At 44.5% G+C, this 22,207-nt stretch overlaps 1 protein-coding gene across 1 annotated transcript in view; it reads right to left on the bottom strand.

The window, feature by feature from the left end:
- The window catches only part of LOC108797960 (cadherin EGF LAG seven-pass G-type receptor 3-like), a 111,430-nt gene that overhangs the window by 21,721 nt on the left and 67,502 nt on the right, over positions 1-22,207 (bottom strand). Inside the window, exon 33 of the mRNA XM_018569648.1 lies at positions 18,538-19,654. Coding sequence (XP_018425150.1) covers positions 18,538-19,654 — 1,117 coding nt within the window. The remainder of the gene's footprint in view (positions 1-18,537; positions 19,655-22,207) is intronic.

Below are 22,207 nucleotides of genomic sequence, written 5' to 3'. Positions count from 1 at the left end.
AATCATTATCTCAGATAAAGTTATTTACCTGATCACAATATTCTGAGCCATATTAGGTCCAGAAAACAAATACTTTGTGTCAAATAAGGGATCCCAGCAGGAGGGCGTTACTAATGGCGTGCACACAGGCTCCTGTAATGTGCCCCCTGCTGGAGACTTCAAGCAGCCGTGCCAACAACTACTGCTCAGGCATGGGCCACCATCACCAGAGGGCAGGTCCAGAGTAATGATGGGCAGCCATGGATGGAGCGGGTGCATGAAGAGAAGAAGTGGCTGAAAGAGGCTGGAGAGGATTAGCACTGACATGCAAAAAAAAAAGATTAAAAAAGGTGATGGCAGTATTTTATATTTAAAAAAAATAATGATTATGATACGCAGTGATTTAGCAAACCATAAATTATCCGGTTACGGCGTAGATCTACTTTGAATAGGACTCTACAGATCTTTGGTCATTTATTTCCAGCACAGGCTGCACCTGTTCATAGACAATGGCTCATTCACTGGGAGAATTTAGCAACGCGCCAGCTGCTGGCCTCAGGCAATACAAGATAATACAATTACTCCTGGTAGCCGGTAGCATAGGGCAAGTTTCCCCGATCTCTGCCAACCTGTCTATGGTAAATTTCCACATGTGACATCAGTCAAGGTGCCCCTTGGCATCCACAACAGCTGTTCTATTTTTTTCCTACCAAGGAGATTTATGTTCTCCCCACGTCTAAACTTATGCAAGGCAGTAATATTGCCCCAGGTTGGTTAACAGTTTTCCGCAATCCACAGCCAGGTGCGCGTCCAGTTCAATACTGAGGATTCGAACAACAGATGACAGCACAATCCAGCATTAGATGCAAGTGTCTTTATTGTAATAAAACAGGGTACATACAGTACAAGCAGCCAAAATCCTAACGCGTTTCATACCAAATAGTGTGTCTCTATGTAAGGTCTATTCAGCGTGAAACGTGCTAGAGATCTGTTGCTGCCCATATGGGCACTTGGGCAGCCCACAGGGAGTGTTGTGTAACAGGACAGGAAGTGTGTTACTGGTCAATAAAGGAAAAAGAGCCTGAAAAAAGAATCTAATGGAGCCACCACATCTAACGACTGATTATCTATAATGAATGACATTTTTGTTCTTGGGTTTAGATAGATTGCTTCATGGGCAGGGTCCTTGGCAATGGTTTTGGCCTGATTCACGCATAGTGGCGTTTTAATGCACGGTTGTTGGTAAGGCGGCCCATTTATTTATATTCTGCTTGTAGTTTAAAGCAGTGATTCTCAACCTGTGTAACCTCAGGACCCACATTTGTGCTTGGTCAATAAGTTGCAACCCAAGTGTGCAATGTCTGCAATGGAATGCATGGCATTAGGATACCGCGCGTTCTGGTGCAGGCGTACGAACTGTGGGCGGGAGGTGCGTTTGGGGTACCATTCAAATGAAGTGTAACGCAACACACCTCCCACACCAGAATGCACGGACTATACAATTAACACACTGTACTAGTGTGAACGGGCCCTCAAAAACACTTACATACATACACAACCACAGACACAGCCTCACACACTCATACACGCTTTAGAAATGCTTTTTTTTCCTTTTTTAAGGTCCACCCAGTCTCCCTACCTTACGAGAATTGGAGTGAATTCTCAGCCTGGGGTCCAGTGCGGGCTGCCATGCTGTGACGGAGCTCCATCCATATGTGCATTGCTTGTACAGCTCCCTTGCGCGCCCTGTAGAGGTGCCGGGAGCCAGAATGTGACATCACTCCGGTCCAGGCACCTCTATAGGACACTTGAGGGAGCTGTAAGCAATGTACGTATGGATGGAGCTCCCTCGCGGCCACCCCATCCCACCCCACCTCAAGCTGACACTCGGCGCCGGGCAGCATATTTTGAATGGCTGCCTGGCACAAGAACTGACAGTGCTGCGCAAGGGGGAGGCAGAGGAGCCTCTCACCTAGAAAAGTGGAAGGCATGGGGCGACCCACTGAACATGGGTTCGCGACCCACTTTTGGGTCACGACCCACCAGTTGAGAACCAAGGGTTTAAACCAACCCAAACCTGGCACACTTTGTTATTGTTATTATCAAAGGAAGGAAGACGGGGAAGGAACTTCTGTTTATAGGTTATCTATTCTTTTTTACTGTTTTGGCAATCTGTAGCTCCTTGTAGTCTTCATCTTTACTCTCCCTTCACTTTGACGCTACAATTTTCCATGTTAAAATATTGGAAGTTGGAGAACATTTGGCATCAAAATAACAAAGGAAGCAACAAAAAGAAAATATCTAAATATATTGCCGCTCATTAGAAACAAGCATTTTTTTCCTGGATTGTGCTTTGACTTCATTTTAGCCATTGCTTCATATCCCACCTCTGCTTTTTAGGGTGGATGGATATGACTGCAGTGTTGGCATCCCCTGGGCCAACTGCTGCACTTTCCCTCTATATAAAGAGACTATAAGCACAGGCAACCAGCTTCCCATTGCTAAAACAGCGAAAATGAAGACAACATTCTACAGTCAATACTTTACATCATTTCACGCTGTTGACTGCAACCATTGGTGGTGGATTGATTAGAACCATTGGTGGTGGGTTGATTGGAACCATTGGTGGTAGGTTGATTGGAACCATTAGGGGTAGGTTAGTTGGAACCTTTGGGGGTAGGCTGGTTGGAACCATTGGTGGTAGGTTGATTGGAACCATTGGTGATAGATTGATTGGAACCATTGGTGATAGGTTGATTGGAACCATTGCTGATAGATTGATTGGAACCATTGGTGATAGGTTGATTGGAACCATTGGTGATAGGTTGATTGGAACCATTGGCAATAGGTTGATTGGAACCATTGGCAATAGGTTGATTGGAACCTTTGGTGGTAGGTTGATTGGAAACTTTGGTGGTAGGTTGATTGGAAACTTTGGTGGTAGGTTGATTGGAAACTTTGGTGGTAGGTTGATTGGGACCATTGGTGATAGATTGATTGGAACCATTGGTGGTGGGTTGATTGGAACCTTTAGTGGTAGGTTGATTGTAACTTTTGGTTGTAGGTTGATTGGAACCATTGGTGGTAGATTGATTGGAACCATTGGTGGTAGATTGATTGGAACCATTGGTGGTAGATTGATTGGAACCATTGGTGATGGGTTGATTGGAACCATTGGTGGTAGATTGATTGGAACCTTTGGTGGTAGATTGATTGGAACCATTGCTGGTAGGTTGCATTTATCTTTTTGGTTGCCTTTGTGACTGAAAACTGGTTATAAGTGTTTTAAATTGTTGAAGAGTTGCCCTCTTCGTGGCCAACATAAGAGCTACAAAACACTCCAAATTTACCAAACAATCTAACTCTGTTGCCCTTGATTAATTTTTAAGACAGGGTAGACTTTAATGGGATATGGCCCATTGCCAGATGTCACATCAAATCTCGAGGGTAACAGAAATTTCTAGTAGAGGTTGATATGGGGAACAATATAGAGAGAAGTGTTATGTACGGTGTATTGACTGGTCTTGTGTCTGATTGTTGTAGTATAAAAAAGTTAAGTATATATGATATAAGCAGAGTACCATCAGCAGGCTGGAGGTTTATCCCCTATTCCTTATGTTAAAGAGAGAATTGACCTATTTGTATTTAACATTACTAGAAACATGGTATGAAATTCATAGTTACAGCGCCGTAGGTATCTATTGTACTTTTGTATTAAAAAAAAAAATGAATACAAATTTGTACATGCTAAAAAAAACTCCAAAAACATGAATACAATTTTTAACATTTACTGTCTAGAATGTAAGTCATGGTGTCCCCTTATACCAGACTCACCTGTCAAGTAGCATTGGGGTCTTCCTGTCTATAGTCCAGCTCATTGTGTTGCCTTCACCCTCCTCTCCTTATATATATACGGGACAGTAACATAGGACCTGAGCTATGTCTTCTGTGTAATGTGTTACTAAAGTCTATCACCTGCTGACTCCTGGGGAAATCATCTATAGAAAGAACACAATATCCTGAACAAGTCTTGCAAAGGCCATTTCCAGTAAAGGTCATTTCTTCTGTCCCACCGATAGATCTACTGGAAGTTGGATTTTAGATGGATTGGTGAGGCAATAGGGGAGGTGGAGTCCCAGTACACTAAGCATCCATGCATGGCTTTGCTTTTGGCTGGGCTACCTGTAAGATTCCAATGGCTTGAATGATGGAGATTTAAAGTGTATCTGTACTCTACACTTCTTTGCTTCACCTTCTCTATATACTTTTACTTATAACTCTCTTCTCCTCTAAATAAACGTCCAAAACCTCCATTGAGAGCAGAGGTGGTGGATTTCCTTATCAAAAGTGACCCTAGAACTAGAAGCAAACTGTTAGGGCCGGTGCAGACCTGGGCCATCCGGGACGCGCGTCCTGGGTTTGCGCCATCGTGCACAATGGCACAAAGCGATTGCCACGTGGTTCTATTGATTTCAATGGGGTACATCCGCGCGGCAATCGCAGATAAAAAGATACATGTACCTGGGTTTGAGACACACAACTGTTTTAGCCGCAATCGTGTTCAATTGCACGGGCGGAAAACCGCGTGTTCCGCCCAGCAAGACTGAGGTGCCATTAGAAAATAATGGCACCGCCAGCGCGATCGGCGGTGGTGGGCGACTCTGTGACCACACGGCATCGTACCCTAAGGTCACAGATCGCCCAGGTGATGAGTAATAGCTCTCTAGCAGGCAGTGGCTCCACTCTTCCACACACTAATGGAAAAGCGGAACTACAGTGCACGCCCAACACATGTGGAAGTATCGGATATCAGCAGCGACTCTAGGTCTACACATGAGTTAGGACTGGAGCCACTTCCTGTCTGACAGGTACATATGACTAATCTTCATATACAGGTTGCTCCTAGTTTTTGTTCAGGGTCGCTTTAAACCGCTCACAAACCACTTGCAGACTCCCGCTACGCAAATTTAAACGCCACCAATTCTCAGCAACCAGTTTATGTGCAATTTTTATTTTATTTGTTCTGCAACTGCAATCTGATTGGCTGCTGTGGGTGATCACCACTTCCCTTTGCAGGCCAGCACATCCCAGGAATGATAATGTTGTCGAGTGATGTTGTTTTCTCCTACGGGAAAGCTGTTAATATTTCGTTAAGCCCTCTGCCCCAGTATTTCACCCTATCATGGAATTTAAAGGTAAAGTCCATACTGCATGAAGGAACATAAACATTTCAGGTTCACTGCTCTCCCTGTTAGTGATGGGCCAGTTGATGGACTGCGGGCAAGTTGCACGCACGCAACAACAAATGTATAACTAGTAATGCAAACTAACTAAACACGGGCTGGTAGAAGCAAGCAATATTTGTGGGCGTTGCTGAGAATAATTAGGCTCGGGCTGCAGTTGCGAAGGGCTTTCAGCTGGCAAAAGTAACTTATCGTGGAGGTTTTGTTGGAAGATCTGTTAATGTGTGCTGACCATTCCTACTTCTGTTGGGTAACAAATGTATGGAAGTCTGAAGGTACCTGGCTGATTTGAAGACTGGCACATGTCCCCCCAAACCCCCCACCCCGTTAGGTGACATACCTTCCATGTCTGAGCGCAAAGCATTAATGTGCATTTACAATGACAGTGGACTACAGACCCCCCCTCCCCCATGTTATGAATAGGGGTGTTCTTTAGTCCTGTCCTAGCGTGCCAGTACTGCTCCTCCATCAGTAGAGTACAGTGAGTGAATGTTGTCATCCTAGGGCACGGGTAGGCAACCTTGGAAGTCCAGCTGTGCTACAACTACAAATCCCATCATGTTTATGCCTCTGGGAGTCATGCCTGTGACTGTCAGAGTCTTGCAATGCCTCTTTGGACTTGTAGTTCTACAACAACTGGAGTGCCGAGGTTGCCTCTCCTTGCTCTAGGGCAGGGGTGCCCATTAGGTAGATGGTGATCTACCAGTAGCTCTCAAAGCTGATGCTGGTAGATCAGGAAGGGTGTGAATGGCGGCCCCTTTATTCCATTTTGGTATATTTATTTAGCTGTGCACACATGATTCCCTATTAGCCTGAGTCTGCTGAGCCAAGCTCCCTGACACCTTTCTGGTGGATTCTGGTGGTTGAAGTGCTATGTATTACATCAAAGAATATTCGTTTACACAGCCTGTTGCAAAATGCAGCAAGGTGAGCCAGGAGAGAGAGCAAGGAGAAGAAAGACAGTCAGGGGAGAGAGAGAGGAGAGACAGCCAGGAGGATGAGCAAGGAGAGACAGCCAGGAGAGAGAGCGAGGGAGTTTTTTTTTCGTTGGTAGATCGCATGTAGCTCATTTGAAAAGCAGATCTTAACACAACAATTGTGGGCACCCCTGCTCTAGGGCATGAAGTCTCACACCTTTTTAATGTTGTGTACTCCTGCATTTTTCATGAGGCTGATTTTTGCTGGGAAATGCCTCAAAATACCTTTTTTTCTTAATGATATGCCACTTCCAGGCCTCACACTGCAGTGCTCTGTGCTAGCAGAGCAGAGTAACAGCCACACACACATTCAGGAGAAGGGACCTCCCATAGACTTGTACAGAAGAGAATAGGATGGGAGTGTCTGACCAAGTCTGTTACTGAGCCGATTCCTGAGAGCATTGGGTCTAATTCTGGTGTCTGTCCAGTCAGATTTAGACACGCTGAACGGGAAAGTAGAGGTAAGGATATGAAAATGGAGGCTGTTAGTACAATGTCTTACTTAATATCTATTTCCGTGACTTGTAAATTTAAAGGAGAACTATGAGGCGAGTGAAAATAACTCATCCTCATAGTTCCAGCCGACGTGTGACAATGAAACTGTCACAAGTCGGGCCAATAGATCGGGAAGTGAGACAACACATGTCGTCGCTCACTCATCTCCCTGCAGAGAGCCGTGACTGTCAGTCACAGCTCCCGGAAGGGATTCCCCCCTCCCCGCTCCGATGGCGCTGACTGGCGGAACGGACGGGGAGGGGGCGGGTTCAACTGGCTCTGCCTCTAGATAGGCAGAGCCAGCTGTCAATCATGCAGCTGGGTGGATCTCAACAGTAATGTCTCAGTATATCGCGAGCTGTAGGTCACTATATACTGAGCTTAGGGTAACGGGAGGATGCTAGTCCTTAAGAGAACTATGGGGAAAAACACTGACCCCATAGTTCTCTTTTAAACAAGGCCAGACAAGTAGCATTCTGAGAAGGAGGCCCATAGTGCCAGTCCCCATATTTCTTTAATGACGGGTTCACTTTAAATTAGATCTGTGCTCGGAAATTACGAGCAGGTTATGTGGACAGTCTTTCTGCATCCAATAAACAGTAACAGACGTGCGGAATTCTTACCTTCTCAATGCAGGTTTCCAATAAGCTGGTGACGGGAGGTTTCAGACTGCCCCCCTCTCCCCCGGCCCTATAAGCATTACCCTGTATGTCTGGGCTGACCCAAGCATGCATGTGGCTACAGTTTTCTCTGGCTCTAGGATAACACTTCTCACTGGTTAGATGTCTTATCACAAATCAACGGAAAGGAAACACAAAGAAACTTCAATTTTACATTATTTTATTGTCAAATCTGGCGCTTTTTTTTTTTTACAATTTTACAAGAAACATAAAAAAACGTTTTATTTATTTTCTCATTTAACTGCACAAATGAAAAGCAACTGAAAGTGATTTTCCTACAAAAGAAGAACCCACAGAATACAATCATGTATATTCTCTCTGAACTCCATCCAGGCCGAGCAATCTGCAACTGGACCGATAACGGAAATGAGAACCGCCAGGAAGTGGACGCGATTTTTATAAAGAAGAACCCCGGGCTATACCAAAGGCAGGGTGGAGGGTACAAGTTGTGCGTTTGGGGCTCACCCCTCGCCAGATATATACATAGAAATGTAAGTTTTTTTTCCGTTCACAATGTAATCTATTCTTTTTCCCCGGTTACACCTGATCATGAATCTTTTTGAACTTGTTGGTTTATTTGCCATTTTTAAAAGGAAACTCCACTTTTGTTTAAAAAAAATAAATAATATATAAACTGTTATAAATGAATGTTTTTATGAATGCTTTTTCTACTTCAACCTGCTGCCAGCTCTGATTTTCCAACCACCCAAAACTTCTAATGTCGCTTCCCTGTAACAGCCCTAGAAATATAATTTCCGGCTCTTATAATAGGATTACATTTTTTTTTTGCTTTATGACAACAGTAAGGCAGGTCATGTGATCATAGCAGACAGACCCTCCCACTCAGGAAGGAGGAAGTGACTGAAATGAGTCAATAATAGGGATGCACTGATAACTGTTTTCAGTCTCGACTACCGATACTTTGCTTTCGGTGGTTGCTGACACCTAATACCGATACCTGTGCTTCTGGTGGCATATAACCGGCCTCTCGGGCAATCAGGAAGCCGGGCGGCATGCTTCCCGATTGCCCGGGAAGCCGACTCGATGTTGTTTGGCCCGTTCAAATGTGATTGGCTGGCAAACCGGCTTCCCAGCCAATCATCATCGAGCCGGCTTCTCTGCCAATTAGGAAGCAAGCAAACACCCGCCTCCTGGATTGGCTGGGAAGCCGGCCCAATGCTGATTGGCTGGAAAGCTGGCTTCCCGGCCAATCAGCAAGGAGTCGGCTGTTCAGCTGGCTCGATACTGATTGGCCAGGAAGCCGGCTTCCCAGCCAATCAGCATGGAGCTAACTTCCCGGCCAACCAGGAAGCCGGGTCATTACTTGCCACCCGGCTTCCTGATCGCCCAGGAAGCCGCCTCCATGTTCCCCAACGGCACTACCAGTCAGAGGAAATCTTTCTATCGGGGGAGGTATCGGAGCATTTGGCGAGTACTAGTATTGGTATCGGTGCATCTCTAGTCCATACTCACAGAGCTGGAGCAGGTAAACCTGTGCTATGAATTTGTCTAAAATCCTTGCAATGTATACAAATGGCCGGGAGAAAAATGTTTTACATTTCACAAAAGTGGAATTTCCTGCTAAGCATTTCTCTTTTTAACACATTTTTTTAAGCGCTCAAAGGGGGGAATTGTTCAAAACAGGAGCAGACTGAATCTGGAGCAGTTGCCCATGGTGACCCCAGTCAGCTTCTACCTTTTATTTGTTCAGTTAAGCCTTAAAAAAGAGAGAAGCTGATTGGTTGCCGTGTACAACTGCTCCAGGTTCTGTCTGCTGCAGTTTTGATAAGCGCTTAGTACGGTTCTTCCTCAAAATGTATAAGTCTCCGATAGCAAAGAGACCTCTGGACCAATACCCTTCATGGGAAGTAGCTATGGTAACTGGCATATGACCCTCAGCTGGCCTTTTGGGTTGGGATTCTTTGATATTCCTGGCAAATGGACCACGGCATTAGTATAATGGTTCACTGACCAAGACTGTGCAACTGACCAGTACAGCTTATGTCTAGGCAACCAGCTGAGTCCCCACCCCCCCGGGACATATTCCCATTCCTTGCTTGTTATAAACTCTAAACTATTAAAAATACAGAAGCCGAGCAGCCAGAAAATTGTCCTTTCTACACCCGAAATGTACCCCGAGCTGCTCAGATCCGGTTTTGGCACATTTTTGGTTCCTAAGATTTTGGTGACTTCTCACCACTGCTGTCTGTTTACAAAGGGACGAGTTACAAGTATGGTCACCTCTATGGGTTTAAGGCTGAACCCCCGGCAGATAGAAAACAACACCAATTAAAGCAATTATTTATTTATATAAAAACAATGATTTCATCTTTTTTTTTATACTGCAACTATCACAGCGACTGGAATCTGACTTGGAATTCGTTTTGTGTAATTGCTTGCAGAGTGGCACCCGGGTGGGGTAGGAAGGTGCAGAACTAGGAGCCAATCAGAGGCGCTGCAGTGCACATCTGCTTCCGAAAAACATGGTGACCGATGGACAGAGGCAAGAGATGACCGCATCAGTCTTCTGCTGTCCCTTGACTGTTCAATTACAGGTAAGGGGCAGAGAGGTGAGCGGGCTGTATTGCATAACTGCTGCATAGGAAATTCAGGTCACCAGCCCCACACTGCCACCTGGTAGTGCTACGTAAACCTCTGAAATGGTGCAATGCAAATCTTTTTTGGCAGGTTAAATAGCTGACATACATGTATTTCAACTACGTAGTTATTGGTTTATCCGGAGTTCAAATTCAAGTTTTAATATTTAGAAATTCTGAATAATAATTCATTAATAATAATAGTAAATGAATACTCAAATTCTGAATAATAATAATAAAAATAATAACTTAATGCTCAGAAATTCAGAACAATACCGTATATACTCGAGTATAAGCCGAGTTTTTCAGCACTCCTCGGCTTATATTCGGGTCGGCTTATACTCGAGTATATACGGTAATTGTATTTAATAATAATCAGAAATTCTTAATTATAAAAAAAATGAATATTCAGGAATTCTAAATAATAATTAATGAATTAATATTAATAATAATCAATTAATACTCAGAAATTCTGAATACTAATTCTAATTAATATTACTCAGAAATTCTGAATAATAATGAATAATACTGAGAAATGTTGAATATTTATAATACTCAAACATTTTGAATAAATAATTAATAATAGTTACTGCTTGTGCATGGAATTCAAAAAATATATTTAAAAAAACGATATTGTTTAACTCCAGCCAAATTCTTTTTTGCTTGTTTAAAGGCAACGGGGGAATCCTCTTTGTCAAGCTCTCGCAGCACCTCCTGTCCAAAGTGAGGGTGGTCACTAAAAAGTATTAGCTGCAGTTACAGTTTAAAAGCATTGTGGTGATTTATTAAAAGGCACCTGTTTTAGTTTAGCTCATTACACCTATGGCCCAGATAGGTCACCTTGAGGGTTTTTTGTTTTTTTTCTTTAAAAAAAAAATGACATTTGGTCTAAAACAGGAGCCCTTTATTAAAAAAAAATGTATTTGAAATGTTTTATTTTTAAAATCTGCCTCCGATCATCCCGTCATACTATATTACAAAATAAGTCTTTTAAAAATCCTCATTTATCCCTGAATTTTTAAAGAAACTGACCTACTCGATCGATATAGTACGCAGCTACCCTGCTTATTTTTATAAACACGCGCATTCAAATATACTGGAACTTTGCTTTCTGGGGACAATACACGGTGATGTAGTTACCATGGGGAAAAAAGAATCAAAATACAAACTGAATGATGAAGCTCAAAGTGACACAAAACTCCGGAGTTACATTTTAAAAATACATTCAAGTAACTGAATACATTTATATAGCTCTGATATATACCACAGTCTTGTACAGAGAACACTGAGCCAGTCACATTAGTTTCTGTACAGAGGAGCTTACACTCTAATGCAGAATGGCATCGGCTGTCGGGTGACTACAAATCCTAACAATACATGATACAGCAAAGCAGAACAGTGTATGATTTGGACTCTGGAATTTGCAATGCACTGGACTCTGGACTTAGTAACGCACTGGACTCTGGACTTAGTAACGCACTGGACTCTGGACATAGTAACGCACTGGACTCTGGACATAGTAACGCACTGGACTCTGGACATAGTAACGCACTGGACTCTGGACTTAGTAACGCGCTGGGCTCTGGACTTAGTAACGCGCTGGACTCAGGACTTAGCAATGCACTGGACTTAGTAACGCGCTGGACTCAGTAACACACTAGACTCTGGACTTAGTAACGCGCTGGACTCAGGACTTAGTAACGCACTGGACTCTGGAATGCACTGTACTCAGGACCCACCTGAGACCCCACAGAGCCCACATGAGAACCCACACAGCCCACCTTGGAGTGACCCTGCACAGCCCACCTGAGACTCTCTATGTTGGGCTCTGCAGGGCCACTCTCAGGTGGGTTGGTCAGGGTCCCCTTACCTGCACATGCAGCTTGTCTTACCAGCCGTTGCTGGGCCCCGGGCCTCCTCCGCCACTGCTGGGCCCTGGCCTCCTCCCCTCTCAGTGGGCCCCCCCAGCCTTGGGCCCGAGTCCATCACAGGAGTGAGCTTGGAGCGGTGACTACTTTACAACACACACAGGGACCATGGGGAACAGAAGTAGCCCCCCTCCAGAAGGAAGGGCAGTGTCAGCACCAATTCAGAGATGATTGGAGGATCTACAGCCGAGTGATACACAAATAAGATACATTGTTGGTAATAGTTGAGGTACCTGAATGTATTTTTAAGATTTAACTCCTGAGTTTAGTGTCACTTAAAAATGAAATAAGGGTCAGTATAAAGTTTTAGCATACATTCAAGTGTACATTGCAATTGTTCATCTATTGGATCCTTATTTTTTTATCTCATTTTGTAACTTTCTTTTTTATGATTTTTGTTTTATTGTAAAGCATTAAATACGGACACTGCAGCTTTTTTTTTTTTTTGTACGGTTCCATGTTCATCAAAAGTACAAGATAAAAATATAAAAAAGTTTGCTGTAAAGAAAAAGTTTACAAAATAAAAAGAAAACTGTTAACATTTCCTCTCGTTTTAAAAAAATAATAAAAGAAAGATTTTGTTTCTATTTTTTTTTTTGGTGGTAAATATTTATCAAAAAGGCTAACTTATTAAAACCGACTTACAAATGAGTCACATAAATTAAAATAAATAGGCAGACGTATAAATATGCATACCAAATAGAATTCAATTTTTTTTTTTATATATATACATCCTGGAAAAATAAAGTAAACAAGTTTTTTTTTTTTCTTCTTTTTCTGCTTAAACAACAGATAACAGAGGTAACAACGAAACACACCGAAAAACCACACGCGCGCACACACATAGATGTATGCGGATATACATATATATAATGTACAAAATCATATATATATATATAATTATATCGGCATACGGCACCATTTTTATTCAAATTGCATTTGCAGTTTTATTTATAAGTTAGGTTGTCAGTTTTATTCATTTATTTTTTTACATAACCTGTGAATCTGTTTGCAGGATTCAAAAAAAAATATACAATGGCAGAGAAGGGCTTCTTAAGGAAACCGCGGCACGTTCCCATTTGGAAACGTGGGAATGAGATTTCGGAGAAGGCGGATATTCTGAGGAAGGCGAGATAATGAAATGAGTAAATATCATCCATGATTTATTTCACTTCAATGTGTGTGTATCGGCTTCTGACGTATTTGCTGTCTCCCTAAATCTTCACCCGTCCTAGTCGGTCGTGTTAAAGGGATATTTACTCTGCTGGTCCAATACTATTTGTCCTACAGAAAACACCTACTTCCTTCCTATTCATCTCTTGTACATTAAAGGGTCCGACGTGCTCAGTAGAATATCATACTGGGGCTAGTTAGTACAGGCGCCACCTAACCTACCAGCATGTGTTTGGAGTGTAGAAGGAAACCCGAGTACCCGGAGGAAACCCGCACAAGCACAGGGAGAACATGTAAACTCCATGCAGAAAGTGGCCTGACTGGGACTCGAACCGGGGACCCCCCAGTGCTGCAAGGCAAAAGTGCTAACCACTACGCCACTTGTCGGAGCGGGGAAGATGGCCGCGGTCGTGTTTGTTACCCGATTTGGAGCTCGCGAACAGAAGCCAAAAAACAGCAGCAACACCCGACGCGTCTTATACGTCACACTCCAGCCATATACAGCAATACCTCGGTTCACCAACGCTTCTGTGCGCGAACAATTTGGTTCGCGAACTTCCTGTTTTCGCGAACCAAATTGTTCGTGCACAGAAGCGTTGGTGAACCGAGGTATTGGTGTATATGGCTGGAGTGTGACGTATAAGACGCGTCGGGTGTTCCTGCTGTTTAGGACAAGGGGAGGCGCGGCTCTAATCCTTTTCCTTCTCGGCGTCTTCCTATCATTCTACTCTATGAAAGGACCAGCAAAGTTCTGGAATGTTCTGCGTATCAGAAGGCTGTGACCCAGGACGGGGTGGAGGGTAAGGCTCCCTAGGATGAGTGTCTCGGGGCTTCAATAACACCAATGGCGCTGTAGATGTAAGTGGAGGATGATGGAGTACACATGATGGATGATGGAGTACACATGAAACAAACAGAGAAGCACTGAACGGAGGTGACCGCCGGATTACGAAATGCCACATGACAGTAACTCGCACATGTTCCACTCTTGGCGTTAAAACATAAAACGTCTTAAAGCTCCACGAACGTCTTTCAAGGAACCCTCCATCTGATCACCGAAGACTTCAAGTAGATCTAAACCCGAACCGGACATTTAGCTCACTTATAGCACTGCGTATTATTATTATTTATAAAACCTATTCCCATCTCCAGCCTCTTTCTAGCCACTTCCTGTCTATATGCACTCGCCCCAGCATTGGCTGCACAGCTTTGCTCTGGACTCATAGCGACAAGGGCAGACCGTGCCTGTGCCACGCCGCTTGTAGTCTCCATCAGGGGTACATGTGACAGGGTGACAACAAGGGAGCACAGTTGGGAGATAGTTGTCACCCCGCAACAGGAAGTGCCTAAATAAGGGGGAAGGATCCTTTTATTAAAACCTGCAAATTTACAACATTTGAAGAGACATTAGCATTTTAAAGCGGATGTGAGATGCTAGCGATTAGGCTTAGATCTACTTTGAAGTGTACCTGTCATGTAAACACAGAGGGGGGGAATTGATCAAAACCGGAGCAGACAAAATCCAGAGCAGCTCCGCATGGCAACCAATCAGCTTCTCCCTTCGGTTTGTTCAGTTAAGATTTGAAAATGAGAGAGAGGCTCTGATTGGTTGCCGGGCACAGCTGCTCCAGATTTTGAGAAATCCCCTTCAGTGAGAACAGCCATTCTGTTGGCCAAATCACAGTGACAGGCTACAGTTTCATTATCATTGGTCCAGCTGACAACTGCCATCGCTGTGGCCCCGAGTGTCAGGTATTAGGATCAAAGGAACCCCCCAAAAATGCACCTTTTGAATGGGGCAACCCCAACAGAACCAAAAATGCACTCACATTGGGTAAGGCATTTGTGAGAGCGGTGGATACCGCTGTGTCTTGCTGCGGCCCCTCCTGCACACATCCGGTGTCAGGGTTTTCTTGGCAGATAACATGAGGTAGGAGGGTTCAGCTATTCTGAACTGAAGAATTAGCACACGCCAGGAAAGCTCCCACATGAATATTGTTTTCTAGGTTCTAGTCAAGGCTGCACACATTTTTCAGATTTAGGTGGGGTTCCTCTTTAAAGCCCAACTTCAGCAAAATCATTTTATCTCATTTTAAGATCAGGGAAGGACAAGAGCCTCGGTCAAGTCTTTTATTACGGTTTGTGCCCCCAGGAGGAAGATTTTACCTCACTTCCTGTCAGATGTCTGAAACAGGAACACAGACAAAAAACACATTTTTAGCAGCAGGAGGAAGAGTGTGAAGTTCTGACAATGTTTTTATTGCTGTCTGCACTTTCTTCTCTCAGTGGCACTTACTCCCCCTAGTCCTTGTCCTGGTGACAACTACGCCCCCTAGTCCTTGTCCTGGTGACAACTACTCCCCCTAGTCCTTGTCCTGGTGACAACTACGCCCCCTAGTCCTTGTCCTGGTGACAACTACTCCCCCTAGTTCTTGTCCTGGTGACAACTACTCCCCCTAGTTCTTGTCCTGGTGACAACTACTCCCCCTAGTTCTTGTCCTGATAACATCTGCTGCCCCATTGCTTGTCCCAGTGACATCTGCTCCCCCATTTCTAGTTCTGATGACAACTGTCCCCCCCATTTCCTGTTCCAATGACAACTGGTCCCCCAATTCTTGTCCTGATTACTTGCTGCTCCCCCCATTTCTTGTCCCAGTGACAACTGCTCCCCCTAACTTTTGCCCCGTTGACAACTTCTACCGATATTTCTTGTCCTGATGACAATTGCTGCCCCATTTCTTGTACTGGTGTCACATGAGATGGAAGTGCAGGAAAATCTCCCCAATGAGGTCACAGACAGATATAAAAGACCCGACAGAAACTAAAACAAAAAAATGTGGCCAAAGTTCGTCTTTAAAGTGAAAATCAAGAATGTAGAATTTCTCAGCGTGCTGGTCCTTATACAAAGCAGCAGCTCACATGTTTGTTCTTGGGGTTTAGTTACCCTTTGAAGTGAACCTTGAAGTAACATGCAAGGCACACATATGCTGTCCAGGCCCAGGCCTAAAATTGCCTGTCAAGGAATCAGACTTATACTTACCCTACCCCCACCTTCCTAGACGAGGATGACATCACACTTTTTCGGGTAAGATTCTGGGGAATACAGAGCAGCTGCAATTTGGAGGGAAGATGCTCTTGCAATGGACTGAAGCGTCTTCTCCTGCTCTGCGTTCCCCACGATTCTTCATGCAAGGACAGTGACATCACACTCATCAACGCGGAAGACGGAGGTAAGGTGAGTACAAATCCAACATTTCTTTACAGATACCTTTTGCACCCAGTGACATCAGATCATTTTTAAAGGGGGAGGGGCCCGGAGGGTATATGTGGACCGTACATTGTACTGCGAGGTCCGCTTTACATTAAACGTCAAACTCTATGAGAAACCTTTGTTCCTGTTCTTCTACAGACTTGTTACATTGTTGTTGTTTCCCTATGTCTCAGCCACCCCAGAATTGAACCCTTAGGCCTCTTGTTTTGGTCCTCTCATCCAACCTTGCTCTCTCTCTGCTTCTGAGCTCCTCCATTTTTGTGTAGCCCCAGTGACCGCATTGGAATGACATCGACATTATAACTCCTAAAAATAAGGATAGAAATTCTTTTTTTCTTCTTCTTCGTAAGCTCTGGTTACAAACGTACAAAACGTATAAAAAAAAGTCTGTTCAGTTTTATTTTTACGTCTCCTCTTCCCCTGATGACAATCGTGTGAAAGGAACGTCCCGTAGCGAGGGGGTTTTACGGGCTGAATCGTAGATACTGCGGTAGCTTCCTATCTGAGTGACCCACTCTCTCGGCTCCGTTGTTTTTATCCCGTCCTCCGTGTCACAGTCTTCCGTGCTGTTTTGCTAATTGGTTACCTGAGAGTTGCTGACCTACTTCTGCTCGGTCACGTCTCAGGCCCCCGCCACTGGACTACAAACCTTTGCTAGCAAATGTGTAACCGCGTGCTTGCAAACGCAGCCGTCCGCCGTATCTTCCTTTCCGTGCTCTCCCGGGTTGGGCTTTCAGGAGTGACCGTCGTTTCTCACTAATCTGGGAGGGAAAAGTTAAAAAAAAGAGTAAGAAAAAAAAAAGTCTGTGAAGGTTCTCATTCATCCAGGTCATGGTATATCTGGCTTGGCTTCTCCATTTTTAATAGAATAGAGCTTGAATAGACGGGGCCGGATTTACTCTCCCTGCTGCCCCAAGGCCAGGTTCCGCAAGCGGCGGGGTTAGTTTTATTTTTTTTTATTATTTCTTTATTTTTTTACATTTTTATTTCTCTTATCGTTTACTTTTTTATTCTTAATAATTTTTAAATCTTATAATTGTTTATTTTTTTATAATTATTTTTTTTATAATTTGTTATTATTTATTAATGTTTAATCACCCTTTTATTTAATTTTTAATTTTTATTTCTTTAATCATTTTTTTTCCACTTAACTTTATTGCTAGCACACAGGAGCTAACAAGCCCCTTTGTGATAGCATGGGGTGGGTGAGACTTCTATTGTCTGCCACATACAATGCTGTTTTAACATCTCTCTCTGGGAAAGTTAATAACACCTCCTACCTCCAATTATGCAATCAACACCTGGTTGCCACTAACAGATTATGTGGATTGGAGCAACGTTCACCATATTGATTCCCAGAGAATGTTTGTACAAGTCATTCTGAATTGAGAAAGCTGGTCGGATGACAAGTGAAATGTCTTCAAGAAAAATACAGCAAGTCCAGTTACCTTGACTTATTCTTTACAGATAGTAAGAAAAAAAGTACAACTGGATAATATCGTCACTTGGTCCTTAATAATAAAGATGTAAAGCACAAAAACTGCAAATATACACAAAATAAATATCTATATTATATGTATGAACAACGAGGGACGTATTTATATTCTGAAGATTTACCTGATAACGTTTTTTAATACAGCTGATTCTAATCACATTATTATATATGACAGCTGTCACGTACAGATACTCTTGGCACAATAAATATACCAAAAGCAGTACCTCTTCCTATCCACAAGATGTCCTCAGACTTCTGGGCTGAATGACACCCCAGCGTCACTCAAAACAGAAGGCTGAGGAAAGATTGTGAGTACAGGGTGTCATGCCTGTGCTGCCTGCAGTTACAGTGTATTGATGCAGAGAGTGGAACGGATATCATCACATCACTGCCGCCCCCTGCATCATCCAAGACCACCCACCATTTTACATAACCACAATCTGCAAACAAACTTTCTTAAACATGGTTACCCATGGTAATATAAATTCCATTTTGGAAACAGGAACGCCCACCACTGCATGCTCCTAGCTCTGAGACTGCATCCTGAGGACAATGGTTCACAAGGGAAATCGAGAGAGTGAATCTCCCCAGCAGGGACAAGGACAGCGATGAAGACCTGAGCTGATACCCTCACCATTCTATCCAAAGGTACGTTGGTATTAACACCCAAGAGAGAAGACCACAAATCATTTGACTTACTCGGAATCTGCAGACATTTCGGAGATGCTGTGTGACGTAGCAGAATGAGATGTGGAGGGGCACAGCATGGATGGAGTCGAGGAGTTTTGTACGGGAGGGTTGGCTCCCTGCTGGGTGGGATTCGAGGAGGAAAGGACCGACGTGTTAAATGAGGCAAGGATTGATGAGAGAATATCTAGCTGTTCGGTAGATGGGTGGCGACTGGGAACGGTGTCTAGGTTCTCTCTGGAAGGCTGTCTTCTGGTAAGGGGATGAAGATTGTCCCTAGACGGAAGCCCTTTGGATAGAGTCTCCAAATTATCTCTAGAGGGTTGCCTCCTAGAAAGAGGGTCTACATTATCATTTAAGGTTTGTGAACTAGGCACTGTGTCCAGATGGTCTCTGGAATTGGATCTTCTGGATAAAAAGTCTAATTGCTCCCGTGAAGGTTGCCTAGGTGGAGCCAGCTGGTCTCTTGAAGGCTGTCTTCTAGACAAGACATCTAATTGTTCCCTAGAAGTCTGTCGGTTAAGTAAAGAGTCCATTCGCTCTCTAGGTACTTGCCGACTTGGCATTGTGTTTACCCACTCTCTCCCGAGCTCTCTTACTGGCCCAGGGTCAAGCTGCTCTCTTGACCCATATCTGTTGTGTAACGCTTCCAGATGTTCCCTAGAAGCGTGCCGTCTAGGCACCAAATTCATGTCCAGCCTTTCGTTTCTGATGTCAGGTTGCTCTAAATGTTCCCTTGACCCATGTCGACTCGGTATACTTTCCAAGTGTTCCCTTGAACCATGCCGACTGGGGATCATTTCCAGGTGCTCTCCTGAGCCGTGCCTGCTTGGTATAGTATCCAGCTGGTCCCTGGAGCCGTGCCTACTGGGTACAGCTTCCAGGAGCTCCCGGGAATTATTCCTGCTCAGCTGCTCTTTAGAAAGCTGCTTGCGCATCAGCATGTCCAGCTGTTCTCGAGAAGAATATCTGCTGGTCGGTTGGGAAAGGCTGCCGGCCCCGGAATGCATTCTGCCATAGGAGGCGGCAGGGACTGCTCTGTGGCCCAACGTGGAGGTTTTATACCAGGATAATTCATTGGTCATCCTACCCAGGCCCGGAGGGTACTGAAGGCGATTCTTCAAGATGCCTAAGAAGGAATACAATCAGACAATTAGGCAAATCCCTTACAAGCTGTCCGCAGTGAGTTTCTGTACCTCTAGATTGCACTTAGTAACCCAATAAGCACTTAGGCTGGGTTCATATCTTTGTGTTACAGTAACTTGCATGTTATCGTAACACACAGTATAGCACCATGAATGTAGTAGTGCTTAGGTTTAGGTGTGATAATAAAGAAACAGTCAGACCATTAACATATATGACAGCTCCAGAACACACTCTACTCATGAAATGCAAGCTATGCGAGTAGTGATAGGAACTTGCATTGATATTATTAAGAACCTGTGGTCAGGCTATGGACATTCAATTACATATTCTTAACATGCAGTAAGGGAGCTTTAAAACAATAGCCCACTGACCCTGTAGCTGCAGGCACTATGGAGCAGTTCATCCTTAAATATCACAGCAGAGGCACTGAAATCATTGGAGTAGTTCTCTCAGCAGCTCATCTTCCCATATTCCCTTTATCCATCTTCCTAGAAGGGACTCAGCAGGTCATCTCACCCTACTACCCTTTCACAGCAGTGACTTAGTAGCTCAGCTCCCCTTGTCTTACATTGGAGGATGGAAGGCTGATGGGTCACTGCTGAAAGAGGGAAACGGTGTGAGCTGAGCTTCTGAGTCACTGCCAGGAGGGGGAGCATGGTCAGCTGAGCTGCAGAGGCACTGATGGGAGGAAGGGCGGAGTGAGTAGAGCTGCTGAAACACTGCTGGGATGGGGGAGCAGGGAAGCTGAGCTGCTGAGAGACTGCCAGGAGGCAGTGGCGTCACAAGGGGGGTGCGACCCGCACCTGGTTGACACCATTGGAGGGGTGACACCAAAATCACTGACAGTCATTTCGGTGTCACGCCCTCTGAAAAGATGGGAAGGAGGGCAAGGTGAGTAGAGCTGCTGAATCACTGCTGTGATGGGGAAGCAGGATGAGCTGAGCTGCTGAGAGGAGGACTTCAGTGCTCCTGATCACAGTTTAAAGTCATCATAATCCACGTTCATCTTCAAAGCTCAATTCCACTTTCCTGATTACATTCTAAGTAGCATTTACTACCTTTTCCAGTAAGCTTGCACAACGCTTTTTAACTAGCAATACTTCTACAAGCCGTGCCCAATGGCAAACAATCCAATTTCTTAGTCAGCATGGGGAATTGTAGGAACAGATGTACCAATGGAATGAAGATGGGTCTGTGCACACCAGGAACTGTTAGGAGAACATTCCAATGCCCTACACATCTTCAGCACCCACATGGCAGTGTAACCAAAATGTAAACATCTCGCACTGGCACATTGGTTATTTGAAGAGGTTTACGGAGGTATAGCAAAAAACAAATAGGAGGTAACCGCTGCCTCGCTATCAGTGGCGTCACAAGGGGGGTGCGGCCCGCACCCGGGTGACACCAATGGAGGGGTGACACCAAAATGTCTCACAGTCATTTTGGTGTCACCCCCCTCTGAAAAGTCGGGCGCTCGGTCATGGACCGAACGCCCGACAGTATCAGGGGAGAGGAGGGGACCCGGCGGGTGACTGTCCCCTCCTCTCTGCCGGCGTCCATCACCAAGATGGGCGCCGGCAGGTATCAGAATGCTGCCGCGTGTGCACGATGACGTCACGCGCAGTGACGTCTCGGCGGTGTGACACTCTGTTACCGCTCCGGGTGTCAACCAGCCTCGGGACGCCCCTGCTCATTATATCATTATATCACCAGCAAGATGAAACAGTTGAATGTTATGCAGCTGAAACTGTGCAATGTAAATTCTAATGATGTTCCGCAGGGGCCGGCCAAAAGCCGCTGCAGCAATTCTGGGATCCTTATTACTTTACGCCCCACCGACCTTTTCTCTGTCTGTGAGACGTCAAGGAATGTTCGTCGCCACTGGTCAGGTCCGGTTGGTTGTTGTTAGCCGCATCCTTGCTGACATCATGGCCAAGTTTCCTCTCAGAGCCCCATTTCTGCAGCGAGTTGGCCTGAACCTCCGCGTCACCCAGAGCTGGCCAGTAGGACATCAAATCATTGCCATCCATGTCTGGAAGAAAAGATGGTGTCTATTTAGATTTGGTTTAGATATCCTTTAAATCCACATTGAAGACAACCATTCAGAGTGCTGAACTGGAGTAGAGCAAGTAATGGAAAATCTGCTCTGCCAGTCATTTAACAGAATGGAGTCCATTAGCAGCTCAACCACGCAAATATCTGATATGACTGGCATAACAGGTGTCTGGTAAAAGTGTTCCAAAAGACAACTTACAAGTTCTTTAAGAGAAAAGTGCCCCCCATTCAGCAACCTGTGCTCAAAGAGACTATGGGTTCCCCCTCATTATAGGGTTTCCTCCAATGGGGATCTTACATAGTAATTGTGTAAGGTCCCCATTGAATACCACCCAATGGGGATCCTACATAGTTACAATGTAATTATGTAAGAGCTCCACATTGAAGGTCACCCAGAATGAGGGGGGCTCTCTTTGAGCACAGGTTGCTGTATGGGGGGCACTTTTCTCTTAAAGAACTTGTAAGTTGTCATTTGCTTTTA

The sequence above is a fragment of the Nanorana parkeri genome, unplaced genomic scaffold, assembly GCF_000935625.1.
Source record: "Nanorana parkeri isolate BGI_ZX_2015 unplaced genomic scaffold, ASM93562v1 scaffold1372, whole genome shotgun sequence".
In the NCBI taxonomy this organism is placed as follows: Eukaryota; Metazoa; Chordata; class Amphibia; order Anura; family Dicroglossidae; genus Nanorana; species Nanorana parkeri.
Note: the sequence above shows the minus strand (reverse complement) of the source record. Positions and strands in the feature narration are given on the sequence as shown.